This window comes from Mycteria americana, chromosome 9 (assembly GCF_035582795.1).
Source record: "Mycteria americana isolate JAX WOST 10 ecotype Jacksonville Zoo and Gardens chromosome 9, USCA_MyAme_1.0, whole genome shotgun sequence".
Taxonomy (NCBI): domain Eukaryota; kingdom Metazoa; phylum Chordata; class Aves; order Ciconiiformes; family Ciconiidae; genus Mycteria; species Mycteria americana.
Window position 1 is genome coordinate 26,015,072 of NC_134373.1, and position 14,540 is coordinate 26,029,611.

A 14,540-nucleotide genomic window follows, 5' to 3' on the forward strand; every position below is an offset into this window, starting at 1 on the left:
AGGGGAACCCCACTGCCGTTGGGCGCTGGGTCCCTGTCCAGGCTCACCTTGAACCAGGGATGCTCCAGGGTCTGCTCCGCATTGGGTCTCCTGTGAACCAACACCGCTGGGTGAGAACTGCCCGGGCTGGGGGGCTTTGGCCAGCGCGGGGAAGGGCAGGAGGGTCTGGCTGCCCGTGCTGCACCCTGGCAGGGCTGTGCAGCCAGCCTGCCCTCGGGCACCCTGATGCACGGGGGTCCCCACCCTCCCTTGAGCACAAGGCGCACGCTGGAGGGGTGGGGGCCGGGGACCCCGTAGCACTCACAGCCTGTCATTGACCAGCACTTTGATGACGAAGCCCTTGGCTTCCCGGGTGAGCCCCTGGAACATCCTCTCCTCGAAGGCCACGTTGTAGTTGCGGATGTTCATCAGCGTCGTCTTGTCGTTCTCCCCCACGAAGGGGGAGATCCCCGTCAGGCTGCCGAGGAGGGGACACTGTCATCGGGCCGGAAGGACATGGGGAACAGCATGGCAAGCACGGGGGACCAAGGACAGGACCCCGGACCCCAGCCCCGGTGCCATGGGGAGGGCAGAGGCAGGAGCAGCCAGGGAGGAGGCCGAGTCTGCAAGGAGCGATGTGCATGGCCGCAGCCCCAGCACTGCAACCAGCAAGGGGGCAGGACGGGGGTCCCTCCCGTGGGGGCCCGGCAGGGCACTTACCAGAGGTAGGCGATGACCCCCACGGGCCTGCGGAGAGGAGAGCGGTTACCGCACAGCACGAGCCCTCCAGGGCGCCCAGTCCCTCCCGGCACGGCGGGGAGCCCACCGTCCACCCCAGGGACGCCCTTACCAGATGTCGGTGACGCTGGAGACGGGGCTCTGGTTGACGATCTCGGGGCCCACGAACTCGGGGGTACCATACTTGCAGTACTGTGGCTCCTCAGGCGTCAGCTCCTGCGCGTTGCCGAAGTCGCAGATCCGGACCTGCTCGCTGCTTGAATCCGCCATCAGGAGGTTTTCTGGCTACAGGACAGCGCGGGGCGGAGGGGAGCTTGGCAGGAGGCAGGGGTTCCCCCGGGGAAGGGATGTCCCCCGTCAGCAGGACCGAGCCCCCCGCAGCGCGGCAGGAGCCTGTCCGTGCAGGCGCGGGGCGGGAGGGAGCGGGAGAGCCCCGCACTCACTTTGATGTCCAGGTGCAGGACGCTGTGCTGGTGCAGGTAGCAGATCCCCTCCAGGACCTGCCGCATGTAGGACCGGACCTGCAAGAGAGCAGAGGGAGGGCGGGTGCCCCGAGCGTGGGTCGGCCCCACGCTGGCCCCGTGCAGAGGAGGGTGCGGGCCATAGCCTGCTACGATGAGTGTTGCACGTCCCTGGGCTGGGACAGACCCCGGTGTCCCCAGGCTCCCTCCCTCCCCCATCGCTTTGCCCCCCCAGGTTTCACCCACCTCGGACTCGCACACCGAGGGCTTCCTCGCCATCCTGTCCAGTAGCTCTTCCTTGGCGCAGCTGGCCCCCGGTCAAGGAACACAGAAACTCCGTGCCCTGCTGCACCCTGCACCCTCCTGGGCACCCAGCTCCTCTGCACCCACTCTGCCCACCCGTCCTCCCCAAAAGCCTCCCCTCCCCTCCCCAAAAGCAGCGCCCGGAGGATACAGCTCCATGACCATGATGACGGCATTCTTCTTCTCGAAGGCATCGTGGAAGAAGACAATGCGCTCGTGGTCCAGCTGCGAGAGGATGTGCAGCTCCCGGCGCGCCGACTGCTTGGCCTTGGTCCTCCCGGGGACAAACTTGGCGGCAAAATCCAGCCGGCTGCTCTTCTCCGTCACCCTCCGCAGGTAGGAGAAAGCCCCCCTGCAATGCGGTGATGGGAGCAGGGGGGGATAAGAAGGTGGGGGAGCAGGAGACCTCCCCTTCCCTGGGCAGCTGGGGCAGGTGCCCGCTCCACAGGGAGCTGCCTGCAGCCCCAGCAGCCCTCCAGGACCATCCACGGAGAGACCTCAGGCCTGGCTTTGCTCTGCCGCCCCGGCTCCCCGCCCTGAGCCAGCACCGGGGCATCCAACAAAGGCTGAGAGCAGCCCCAGCACATCGGGATCTGGTGTACCGTGGAGCTCAGAAAGTCCCGAGGGACGGAGCCCCGGGGTGCAGCCTGGCTCCAGCACCCCTGTCCCTGCGGTACCCGGGGTGCCCTGCTGCCCACCGGCCCAGCGGCCCCATACCTCCCGATCTCCTCGTGCACGTCGTAGTAGTCGGTAAGGCGTCGCGCCTTGTGCAGTGCCTCCTCCTCCATGGTGGCATCGGCAGCGGGCTGGGCTGGGGGAAGAGAAGGCGCTGGCGGGGGGCAAGCCAGGCACCCAGGCTCTGCCCCCCAGGGCTGGGGGGCCGGCCGGCCGTACCTGCCCGCACCACCAGCTCCGCCTTGCAGGAGACCTCCCCAGCCAGGTTCTTGGCCGTGCAGGTGTAGACGCCGCTGTCGGGCTCGGCAGCGCCCAGTACCACCAGCGAGCACTCGTTGTCCTCGTACACGAAGCTCAGGTGGCTGCTCTCCTCCAGCAGCTCCCCGTCCTGGGGGTGGCAGGGGCGTCAGGGGGGTCCCGTCCCATCCCATCCCCAACCAGCTCCCACCACCCTTTCCCCGCAGATGGGTCATGCGGCACATCCTGCATCACCGGGGGTGAACACCACCCCAAAGCCCCAACACAGCGACCCAGGTGAGGCAGTGGAGGATGTGGGTCTGGGGGGCCTGTGGGTCAGGAAGGGGGTGGGGGGATCCTAGCCCACCTTGTACCACATGATGTCCGGCAGCGGTTTCCCCTCCACCACGACGGCGAAGCGCGGTGTCTCCCCTTCCTGGGCATCGATGTCCTCCATGATGGACTCAAAGCGCGGTGCCTCTGCCGAGAGACGGGGCATGGGGCACCACGGGGCAGTGCCATCCCCTGCCACTGGCACGGGGTGTATGGCTGTGGGGCGCTGCGAGGAAGTGTCAGCCCATGGTATAGGGGCATGGAGGGCCATGGGGCAGTGCATTGGCACATGGGAGCGGGACACTACGGGGCAGGGCACCAATGGCATGTGCCTGCAGCACCGTGGGGCAGTCACCCATTGGTGTGGGGCACCATGGGGCAGTGCCACTCATGGCACATGGGCATGGGGCACTGTGGGGTTGCATCTCCCCGTTACATATGGATGTGGGTACCGTAGGGCAGTGCCACCCGTGACAGCTCTGTGGGGCATTGTGGAGGTGTCCCCCATGGCTCTTGGCCATAGGGCACCGTGGGGCAGTGCCACCCCATTATACACAGGTATGGGACACCCTGCAGCAGTGCCACCCATGGCACGTGGCTGAGGGATACCATGGGGCAGTGCCACGCCATGGTCATGGAGCACATGGGACATTCTCCCCAAGTCAGATATGGGTATAGGACAGCAGGCAGCAGCATCAACACACGGTTCATGGGTTTTCAGCTCCATGGGGCATTGCCACCCTACAGAGCAGCATCCCCATGGCATACGAGTATGGAGCACCGAGAGGCAGTGCCATGCTATGGGGCAGTGCCCCCATGGCACGTGGGCATGGGGCACCATGGAGCAGTTGCAGGGGCAATGCCCCCCACCACGGCACACGGGCTTGGAGCACCGTAGGGCGATGCCACCCCCCGGCAGAGGGGCACGGCCCCTCGGCGCGGGGGCACCTACCTGCGAGGCGGAGGTGGAGGGTGCAGCGGGCAGTGCCGTGGCGGTTGCTCACCTCGCAGGCCAGCGGCCCCGCAGCCCCCCGGCCCACGTGCAGCAGCCGCAGGCAGTGCTGGTCATCGTCCGGCATCGTCACCTCGCACGTGCCCTCCTGCTCCCCCAGCACCTGCCCGCCCCTGTGGGCACACCAGCTGCCACATCACAGCTCCACGGGCAGCCCCAGACCCACTGCCCCATGGATAGCTCCCACCCCACAGCCCCATGGCCACCGCCTGACCCACAGACAGCCCCAGCTCCAGCTCCCACGCCGCAGCCCCCACAAACAGCTCGCACCCCATTGCTAGCTCTGTCTCCTGAACGGCTCTCAAGCCTTAGCACCCCACAGACAGCACCCCCCCCAAAAAAGCCCCCCCCCCCATGCAGCTCTGCACAGCCTTGGACATCACCCTCGTGCGCACGCCCACCTCAGCCCCAGGGAAGGACCCCCCACCCACCGCCGGCTGCATGGGGAGCTGGTGTGGGAGCCCCTCTTCGTACAGCCTGTGGGGTGATGCTGGGCATGGGGCAGGCAACGGGCGCGGCGCCATGTCCTACCTCTTCCAGGTGACAGTGGCCTCCACGTGGTTGATGGTGACGGTGATGGAGGCTGGCTGACCCTCCACCACGTACACCACATCTGGCTTGTCCAGGATGACCGGGGCCTCTTCCAGGTAGGGACCTGCCACACGCATCATCACCACCACGTCCGGACCCCACGTCGCCCAGCCCTGGCCAGCTTACCACCGCACCAGGGACAGAGACCCCTCCAGCCCAGCCACCTGTCCCCTCCCCACTGCCCCTCTCACCCCGGTCCAGGAGCTGCACAGGCCCCACAGGCGGGGAGGGCTTGCTGTTGGTCTTGGGGGTGGCGGTGATGACACGGAAGAGGTACTGGGCACCCTTGGTCAGCCCGTGCACCGTGTAGGTGGTGTCCCGTACGCCGGCCACCAGCACCAGCCACTGCGTCGTGCCCAGCACTTGCATTTGCACCACGTAGGTCACTGAGTTGGGGTCTGCAGGGGGACAGGGTCGGTGCAGAGCCCCTGGCATCGGGCTGGCCCGTGCGCCCCATCACGGCATTGCCCACCCCCTGCCCACCTCCTGCCCAGCCCCTGCCCAGCCCCAGCCCCCTCACCTATGGCGGTGTCCAGCCACTTGGGCTTGTTCCAGGTCAGCGTGATGGCTCTGCCGGTCACTGAGGCCACGGTCGGGGGCCCGTCCGGGGGCGTCGGCACCACGTCTGCGTGGGGAGGTGGGCAGGTGTGTGAGCATGGCCACCGCCACAGCTCCTCGGGGCGTCTGCCTTACGCCCTGGGAGACGCGGGCTGGAGGGGATGGCTGGGGCCAGGACCCTCACTGGTTCCCCGGTGGGGGCTCAGCGCGGCAGCCCCTGGGGGGCTGGTGCTGCCAGAAAGTCCCATGTGGGAGCTGGGGATCCAGGAGTGGGTCCTGACCCCGCAAGGCAAGGACTGCACAGCTGACCCTGCTTTTAAGTCGGATTAGAGACCTCCTGAGGTCCCCTCCAACCCGAACTGCCCTGTGATCCTATCACCCTAGGACCCCGCTACAGGGCCACCCACCCCCAGCCCCAGGGCACAGCCTGGCAGGGCGGCAGCAAGTGGCCGCATGTCCCAGTGGTGCCCGCTGCTGCTTACCGGTGACATAGAGGTGTGCGTAGCACGTGGCTTTCCCCACTTTGTTGGCGATGACGCTTTTATAGACGCCAGCATGCGCGTGGCTGACGGCCGTGAACACCAGGCGATGGACATCCTTATCTGGGGGGGAACAGGGGGACACAGGTAAGTCCCCGCCAGCCAAGCGGCACAGAGCTCCCCTCCCTGCCTCACAGGGCATGAAGGTCTGGGGGGTGATGTCTCCTCTCGGGGTGTCCCCCCTTCCTCCACCCTGGGCAGAGGGACCCCAAGGGGGCAGGGAGGGCAGCGGGGAGCCCTACACTGCATCATCTTGCGGTCATCGGTGCTGTCGATGCGGGAGCCATTGTGGAACCAGGTGATGGAGGGGTAGGGCAGCCCGGCCACCTGGCACTCCAGCACGGCCTCCTTCGACTCCACCACGTCCAGGTTGTGCAGCGGCTTCAGGAAATCGGGCATGGTGAAACATTCTGCCTCCGTCTCCGCCTGCTCCGGCTCCTCCGGGATGGACGGCATCTTCTCCAGCTTGGAGCTGCAAGAGTCCGCACATGCTTGCGGCAGGAGCACGGTGCCCCCAGCCCAGCCCCGACTCCAGGCTTTGCACAAGCCTATTGTCCCCAAAATCCCAGGGGGGAGCAAGCAGGGAGGATGCAGATCCGGGAGACCCCTGACTCTTACATCTGGGAGGCGGCAGACGGCCGCGGCTCCTCCACGTAGAGCTCGGCAGAACACTCCACGTGGCCGTGGGCATTCCTGGCAGTCACCACGTACTGCCCCTCGTCCTCGCTGCCCACGTGAACGATGACCAGCGAGTGCAGCCCCCTGTCCCGCTGAATCCGCACATTCTCTCCCTCCTGCACTGGCTGGCCTGCACAGAGAAACACACCAGCATCAGCATCAGCACCCCTCCCAGCCCCGGCTGGGCACGAGCCCTTGGGTGCAGCCCCCAAGGGGATGGGGAGAGGTCTCCCTGCAGGGCCCTGGGCAAGCTCTCTGGGCTTGGGGGTTACCAAAATGGGTCCAGGTGACCACCGGGGGGGGAGTCCCGCTGATCATGCAGTCGAAACGCGCCGTCCGCCCTTCCACCACGTCCACATCCTCCAGCTTGCGGGTGAAGAGCGGCTGCACGGAGGGCTGCACTGTCAGCCGGGCGCTGCAGGTCAGCTCGTCTGCAAGGAGAGGGGGTAGAGGTGAGCCCTGCACGGCACGCGTGTGTGCAGGGCAGGAGGCAGCCTGCGACTGCCCCGGCTGCAGCCCCAGCAGCCAACATGGCTGTAGCTGAGCGTACCCCATGCCTGGCGGGGGCTGAGCCCGGGGGTGCTGGGTGCCAGGCTCTGTCCCTGCATGGGGCAGGGACAAGGGTGTGCAAGGTCCCTGTGCCCAAGGCCGGGGCTCTGCTGGCAGCGGGATGCCTCTTTCCTCCCTTCACAGCAGTTCAGATGCCAGCAGCAAGGTGGGGCGGGAGGATGCCCTGTCCTCCCCGTAGGGCAGGGGGCCGCAGCTGGCCCTTGGGGACAGGGCGGTGATGCTGAAGCAGGCAACGCCAGCACCTGCAGCACCCGGGGGCAGCATGGGGACGGGCACAGGCTGGATGCTCCAGATGAGGGGGTTTGCGGCAGGGACCGCTTTGCAATGATGGTGTCATCGCCCACCCCGGGCAGGGATTGACACCCTGGTCAGGCACAGCCTCACCTCCCTGCACCCAAAACTGCTGCTGCCCTCAAATCCCCGCAGGCATACATCCTCCTCCATGGAGGGATGCACGGGCACCAGCCGCAGGGTGCTGGCGATGCCACTGCCCCCTGCACCCACCGCAGCCTGGGTTACTGCTGAGGGTCTGCCCAGGCAGGCTGGGGAATGGGAAAGGGACCCTTGTCCCTGCCCCGCTGCGGGGGACGGAGGCTGTGTGCAGCATGCACAGGCACAGGGGGGTGTCGGAGCCATGGGACAGAGGCCGGGTCCTGCTGCTCTTCCCGCGATGGCTCGGTGGGAGAGGGTGGGTGGCCCTGACTCCCCTGCCCGTTGCCCCTGCCACCTCCCAGGCCAGCAGAGACAGGTCGGTACCGGAGCCAGGTGCCTGGAGGCTCTGGAGCCAGGGAACAGGGACAGTTGGGCTCCAGGGCTGCTCCCCCATGTTTCTGGGAGCTGCATGCATGCCGGCGGAGGAGCTGAGTGGGATGGGACAGGGCTGCAGGCCTCAGGGTGCTGGAGCCCAAGGACTGATGCACACCAGGTTTCCCAGCCGGGGAAAGCTCCCCAGCTCCTGGAGCACCAACCACTCCCTGTCCCCCTGGCCCCCACCTCCAGCACTCACAGCTACATCCTGGGGGGACCAGAGCCCCAAACCCAGGGGCAAGGGGGGCTGCCCACCCCCAGCACCCCCCTAGGGCCAAGCCCCGAGCGAGACCCCCCCCAGGGAGCTGCGTGACCGCCGCTTACCTTTGGCAGTGCTGAGCTTGCAGGTGTAGATCCCGCTGTCGTCCTCGTGCACGGAGGTGAGCAGCAGCTTGCACTTGCGCCCGTCAAAATGCATCTTGCATTTGAGCAGGGCGGGCTGGAGCAGCCGGCCCCGGGACAGCCAGTCCACGTCCATGTCTGGCGGGCCAGCCACCAGGCACTCAAAGAGTGCCAGCTCCCCCGCCCCGACCACCACGTCCTGCAGGGGAACCACGATGGCCAGGGACTGGCACTCGGGGCGAGCTGCCCGGGAAGGGGGGAGAGAGAGAAAGAGAGAGAGACGCGTCTCAGCAACTGAAAAGCAACCATGAGGGGTGGCGGGGATGGAGGGGGGAACGTGCGGGGCAAGGGGGCATGCGGGGAGGGGGCCTGGCGTGGCGGGCAGGGAGTGCAGCGGGGAAGGGCGGGGTGGGGGGCGAGATGTGGAAAGCGGAGCTGAGCCGGGGAGGGGGCCGGGGGTGAGAGGAGGTGTCCGTGCCAGGAACACACCACACAGCGCTTTACCAAACAGATTTTATTAGAGCTACAAAAAAAGGGTCACGGCCTCGCAGCCCACCCCCCCGCCAAGCCCCCTCCCCGGGGAGAAGAGACCCGGAGCCAGGGGGTGCTCCGGGCGGACCCCGAGCCCTGGGGCTGCGAGGGACATCTCGCGGTGGCCAGGCCAGTGCCTGGGTGGCCACTGTGAAGCCAAAGGGGCCGATGCTCTCCCTCCCCGCTGTAGCTGGGGCAGGGTGCTCCCCTGGGGGGGTCCCCAGGGTCTCCTGTCCCCCATGCTCTGAGGTGACCGTTGCAGAGCTGCCACTGTGCCGCAGCCCCTTCTCTACAGCCCCGGCCGGCACGGTGACGACCGTGGGACGACCGTGGGCTCAGCTCCCTGCTCCCCTTCCCTGGGCAGCAAGGAGAGGAGCGGCAGAACACGCAGACAGGGACAAATGGACGGAGCAAGAGACAAGACAGCATCATACGGCCGCCCTGGCCCGGCTGAGGGGGTGCCTGGCACTCCCCTGCCGCTCCCCCCGCCCCGCCTCAGTTACGCCTGCCCCGGCCATCCGGCGAGCCCCTGCCCGCAGTCGAGGGCCCGCGCGTCCCCGCGGTGCATCCAGGACGAGGTGGCGGATGGAGCAGAAGGTAATAACACAAGGTGAGGTCCACTGCCTAAGAGGTGTCCAACTAAGAGCCCCGCGGCCACGGCTCTGAGAGATGCACCCCCTTATCGTACTCCCCCTGCGTACAGACAAAAACCGCAGTCAGCAAGCAGAAGGGTTAGTGCAGCAGCGACGGGGCCGGCATGCACACACGCACACGCCAGCGCCGGCACGAGGGGTGCAAGTGTGCGCCAAGGCACGGAGCCACCTGCCGAGCACCCCGAGAGGGGCCGGGACTTGGGCCGTCACCCCCGCAGCCCAGCTCCTGCCGGCCGTGGGGCACAGGGCTGGCTCCTGCTCCCACCCCCGTGCCGCCGCACTTTGCCGGAGGCTGGGAGCAGGGTCCCGGCAGGGTACAAGCAGTGCAGCCAAGGCCGGGGCAGGATGGGCGCAGCCCGGGGGGCTCAGGCAGCCGTCAGCAGGGAGGGCTGGGGGGAGCAGGGCACACACAGCAAAGGGCAAGAGGAGGGAGGCAGCGTCACTCGTCCCCGCAGGCTCCTTCCCTGGCCTCGGGGGATGCCAGGCAGAGCCTGGTTATCAGTCTCGAGCCCCCCCTCCCCATTTGCACACATATATTGGGGTCCTAGGAGGACCACAGCAGGGCCGGGGAAGGGGGCTGGACAGCCCAGTCCCATGCATACAGGCTATTGCTGGAAATGGGCAGGGGGGACCTCTCCAAGCTCCCCTGTGCCTGACACGAAGCTTGCAGGCTGCCTGGGGCAAGGAGGGAGGGAGCTATCGGCACGGCAGGGCAGGGGGACATGTCCCCTGCAGGGCCACCAAGGGCAAAAGCCCTCCCTGCACAGCCAGGGGCAGCACCCGGCCCCAGCAGCGGGTACATGGGGGGACAGGGGAACATGGGGTGAAGTTAGGCTGCAGGGAGCAGCAGGCTCTGGGTCAGGCTGGCGGGGGCCCTGGCACAGCTGGGCAGTGGGATCCAGGGCCATGGGGCCGCACATCTGGACGGGGCAGCAGGGCAGTCTGCCTTCTGCTGCAGGGCCAGCCTCCGAGGGCAGCCCCAGGCACGCAGCTCCACTTTCCCGCCCCCGGCTTGCGCCCACCTGCGCTGCGGCAGGGAAGGGCAGGCTGGCTCATCCTCTTCTCCCGCAGCACCGCCAAGGGGGGGTCTGCAGTGGCCCCTTCCCCACACAGCTCATGCAGGGCACAGGAGCCAGCTGGCCCCTTGGGGCTGGGGGGGACGCACTCGGGGAGCTTTACCTCTGACCTCCAGCTTGGCCTCACACTGCTTGGTGCCGTACTCATTGACAGCCTTGCAGGTGTAGAAGCCGGTGTCGGTGCGCTCCGCTGCCAGGATGTGCAGCGTGAAGAGCCCTCGCGCCCCTTCCACCTCCTCCGCGTGGTGACGGCGGCCATACTTCACCGGCTGTCGGTTCCTCAGCCTGCTCCGGACACAGGCAGAGCAGCATGGTCATGCCTGGCCCTGCACGCCCAGCCTGGCTGTCCCCAAAAGACCCCTCTCCTCCACCCCCAACCCTGCTCAGGACCAGAGCTCCGAGCTGGCCATCCCCAAATGGGGAGGTCACCATGCTTGTCTCCTCCTCCTCTGCCCAGCTGTGACCCAGCAAGCACCGAGACTCACCAGTAAATGATGGGCTTGGGCTCCCCACGGACACGGACGCTCATGCTGACATCCTGCCCCTCCAGCACCGACTGGTCCGACAGGGACACCTGGGGAAGCAGGGGTCAGAGAGCAGCGAGCATCTGCCTGCACCCAGGGCCATGCATCCCCACCACTGCACCCAGGACTGTGTGTCCCCCATCACAACAGCAGCCCTGGCGTACCAGGGGAGCTGGTGAGGTGGAGGCTGCCCAGGTGCCGGGAGCACCCCAGATCAGGGGGTAGGAAGGCCTGACCTGGCACCTCCTGGCACCAGGGACCGCAGGGCTGCGGTCACAGGGCGCTGCTCCCCCTCTGCCAGGTCCCAGGGGGGCTGTCGGCTCACCTCAAAGGTGGGTGCAGCCTTGAAGGTGCTCTCCGGGGAGCCGTGGGCAGCCCCATGCTCGGCTCTAGGCTGCAGCTTCATGGCCGGTCGATGCTGGGGGGTGCTGGACTCGGGGAACTCTTCCAGGGGGCTCAGGTACTCCTCATCCGAGGTGATGGGGCTGGCCTGGCCGAGGGGGGGTGCCAGGTTCCCATGCCGCTCCACGGCGGGGGCTACCACAGGAGAGGCTGGATAAGGAGCTGGCAGCAGCCAGAGCTGGGCAGGAGGCTCAGGGCACCCCTCCCCACCACCCTGCACCCCAGGGGTGCCCGGGGACGCCCATCCCACGGCACATCCCAGCTCGGCAGCAGCCAGCAGCGAAGGGGTGCGGGGCCGCGCAGGGGGAGGGGGTGAGAAGCACTCCACGGGACGATAAGGGGACGCGATATCCCGCAAGGCGACAGCAGGGCTCAAGTGGCTCTTACGCAGCAGCCCGCGCTCCCATCCTTAAGCCGCCCGGATTCCCGGGATGGCTGCCCCTGCCCCGAGCCGGCGAGGGCTGAAGGTGACATTGGCAGCTGCGCTCCCCCAGCAGCCCGGCCGGCCGCCTGCCCGCTCCCCGGGGGGCCGGACCCGCTGCCCGGGGCCGGGATGGGGGACCGCGGGGTGCGGGATGCGTGCGGGGGCCGGGGGTGGGCGCTGCGAGGTGGGGAGCAGCGAGCGGCGCGGGGTGCTGGCAGAGCCCGGCCGCCGCGCTGGGGGTGCTGGCCCCCCTCCAGCCCGGCTGCCGGAGAGCCCTCACCCCCCCTCCCCTTCCCGGGGGGAGGCGGGCGGGCTGCCCGGTGCAGGGCGAGGGCTCTGCCCCCCTCCCCCCCCGCGCCCCCGCCATGCCCGCGGGCAGCCCCAGAGCGGAGAGCTGGGGGGCCCGACCCCCGGCTCCCCCCCCCCCCACCCGCCGCCCCGCATCCCCCCGCCGCCCCCCGCACTCACCGGGGGGCGCGGCCCCGGCAGCCCCCGCCCCGAGCCGAGCCGAGCCGAGCCGCGCTGCGCCGGGCTGGGCCGGGCCGGGCCGCACCGCCGAGCCGCCGCTGCCGCTGCCGGGGCCGGTGCGGCGGTGCCGGGCGCGCCTCCAGCCCGCGGGGCCGCCGGCCCGCTGAGCCCTCCCCGCCCCGGCGCCGCCCGGCCCCCGGGGCTGGGCCAGCAGCGCGGGGGAGGGCCCGCCGCGGGGCCGGGGGCTGCCGGGCCCCTTCCCGGCCCCCCGCCGCCGTGCCCCCGGCTGGCCCTGCCCGGGCGCTGCTGCTGCCCCTGGGTGGGCGGCCCCGCTGCAGCCCGGAGCGGGTGGTTTTGTCGGTGCTTCCGGCCCCCAGGGCAGCTCTGAGCCTCCGCACTGGGGATGGGGAGCGCCTTGGGGCTGCGGCCGGCTGGGTACCCCCCGGCCAGCGGGGTGGAGGGCGGGCTGGGTACCCCCCGGCCAGCAGCTCGGTGGGCAGGCTGGGTATCCCCACAACGAATGGCTTGTGGGGCAGCGGTATCCCCACGGCTAGCAGGTTGGAGAGCAGGGGTACCCCCACGGTTTGCGGGCTGGAGGGCAGGGAGGGGTGTCCCCATGGTTTGCAGGCAGGAGGCAGGGGTACCCCCACGGTTTGCGGGCCGGAGGGCAAGCTGGGGTATCCCCGTGGCTAGCGGGGCGCAGCGCAGGTGTGGGGGAGGCCGGACACCGGGCTGCTTGCTGGGCGCCGGGGGATGCTCACAGCCTGACCCCGCTCCCCCCCGGGGCAGATCCCTCCGTGCTTGCCGGCAGCACGTCAGCTGCTTCGGTTCAGACACAGCCTTGTAGGGTAAGGAAGCCGGTTTCTTCCCAGTGACAGCAGCGGCCGAGCTGGCAGCCAGCCCGCCGCCGCACCGGCCCTCCCACCGCCGGCCACGCTCCGCCGCCGGGCCGCCGGCACTCACCGGGCCGCACGCTGAGGATGGCACTGCAGCAGGTGGCCCCCACCTCGTTGGCCGCGGTGACGGTGTAGAGGCCAGCGTCGGCCACCCGGGCGCTCCTGACCAGCAGGGTGTGGCGCTCGCCCTCCGCCTTGATGGGCCGCGTCGTGCTGCTCCGCAGCGGGACCCCGTCCTTCCTCCAGGACACTGCCGGCAGGGGCGAGGGTCACTCGTGGGCGGGAGAGCCCAAGCTCCCCCGGGGCTCTGTGCAGGGTCCCGGGGAGGCCGGGCGCTGGGGACCGCTTTGCCGTGGGGAGCAGCCCCGGGTTCCCACGGCCCCTGACGGAGGGAGCGGGGCTGGCCCCCGTCTGATTCCTGGCATCCTCCTGCCCTCCAGTGGAGGCCGGAGGAGGGAATCAAAGCCGCTTGGCTTCTGCCCGGCTCCCTCGGCTGGTACCGGCTCCGGCTGCCCGGCTGCCCCTGCCCACGTCCTGGCTCCAGCACGCCCGGAGCCCATCAGCCCCGAGCCGGGCACCGGGGCTCTGCCCCTGGGAAACCACCTGAGCTGTCCCAACAGCAGCCCAGGGCATCACCCGCGCAGTGCTCAGCAGCCCTTCTCCCGCTCTCCCGCTCACCAGCCCAGCCCAGCGCAGGGGAACAGCAGGCACCCTACCCGCACCCTGCCCTCCGCACCCCGCCCTGGCAGGCAGTGCCCAAGCACTTCGCTCCTGCCTGCGGGGAGGCAGGGCGAAAGGGGTGCTCCGGGGGTGGGCACATCACCTCCCTGAGACACCCAGCTCGGGGCTGCGCGTCCCACTCTGCACAGCTCAGGTGGCCCCAAGGGACTGCTCAGTGGGTGGGACGTGGACATGCAGAGAGCCCCTCTGCCACGCTCGCACCCCCGACCCCCCCAGCCCCGTGGTTGCTCACCTTCTGGCTGGGGGTTGGCCGTGACAATGCACTTGAGCAGCACCTCCGCCCCCACGGCCACCGCCATGTCCTGGATGGGGATCTCAAAGACGGGGGCTTCCAGGGGATCTTCACCCGCTGAGACGTAGGAGTCGTCGGAGGACTCTGGACAGGGAGAGACGGGCCCCATGGCTGTCAGCGGGGTGGAGCGAGCGGGTCCTGTGCCGTGCCAGCCTGCATGCAGGCAGAGCAGAGGCCTCGCAACCCTCTGCCCATCCCTGCCACCATGTGCCCCACACCCTCGCTGCGGCATTCGCAGGTTCCCGGGCCGTGCAGTGGAGGAAAGGGCCACATCAGGGGCCACCACGGCACAGTGCCCGCAGCGGCACGAGGCAGGGGACCACAGGGCAGGGAGCGTACAGCCTGCTGTACATCCCCATACAGCACAAAGGATGAGGCGACAGCGGGCTGTGGAAGGAGGAGGGTTGTACGGCCCACTGCAACCCCCACTCCAAGCTCCCCCCCACCCACCCCAGGGTGCTGGCTGCTCTGCCCTGCCACATCAGCATCAGCCTCCCAGCTCCCTCCCCTCCCATGGCCCCAGCACACGGGCAAAAGTCCTGGGGCTGTGCCAGGAACCTCAGGCACATGGGCCTGGCACTGCTCCAGCCAGAGCAGAGCCTGGAAGGAGCTTCCAGCCCGGGTGCCGTCTGGTCTCACCCCTGCATGCTGGGATGGGCAGCGCACCTCTCCCCTGGCTAAGCCACCACAGCATCCCCTGGGGACGCTTG

General features: G+C 69.1%; 1 protein-coding gene across 1 annotated transcript in view; it reads right to left on the reverse strand.

Annotated features, from left to right (window-relative positions):
* Nucleotides 1–14,540, reverse strand: part of SPEG (striated muscle enriched protein kinase) — a 39,584-nt gene that overhangs the window by 7,662 nt on the left and 17,382 nt on the right. The window contains exons 5-28 of the mRNA XM_075511540.1: nt 13,771–13,914; nt 12,865–13,047; nt 10,933–11,144; nt 10,569–10,657; nt 10,187–10,368; nt 7,806–8,066; nt 6,377–6,535; nt 6,045–6,234; nt 5,669–5,898; nt 5,370–5,489; nt 4,850–4,954; nt 4,521–4,727; nt 4,270–4,393; nt 3,679–3,851; nt 2,761–2,873; nt 2,376–2,544; nt 2,199–2,292; nt 1,633–1,833; nt 1,425–1,485; nt 1,161–1,238; nt 830–1,002; nt 700–726; nt 305–457; nt 48–90 (exon numbers count right to left, since the gene is read on the reverse strand). Of these exons, the coding sequence (XP_075367655.1) occupies nt 48–90; nt 305–457; nt 700–726; nt 830–1,002; nt 1,161–1,238; nt 1,425–1,485; nt 1,633–1,833; nt 2,199–2,292; nt 2,376–2,544; nt 2,761–2,873; nt 3,679–3,851; nt 4,270–4,393; nt 4,521–4,727; nt 4,850–4,954; nt 5,370–5,489; nt 5,669–5,898; nt 6,045–6,234; nt 6,377–6,535; nt 7,806–8,066; nt 10,187–10,368; nt 10,569–10,657; nt 10,933–11,144; nt 12,865–13,047; nt 13,771–13,914 (3,491 nt within the window). The remainder of the gene's footprint in view (nt 1–47; nt 91–304; nt 458–699; nt 727–829; nt 1,003–1,160; nt 1,239–1,424; nt 1,486–1,632; nt 1,834–2,198; nt 2,293–2,375; nt 2,545–2,760; nt 2,874–3,678; nt 3,852–4,269; nt 4,394–4,520; nt 4,728–4,849; nt 4,955–5,369; nt 5,490–5,668; nt 5,899–6,044; nt 6,235–6,376; nt 6,536–7,805; nt 8,067–10,186; nt 10,369–10,568; nt 10,658–10,932; nt 11,145–12,864; nt 13,048–13,770; nt 13,915–14,540) is intronic.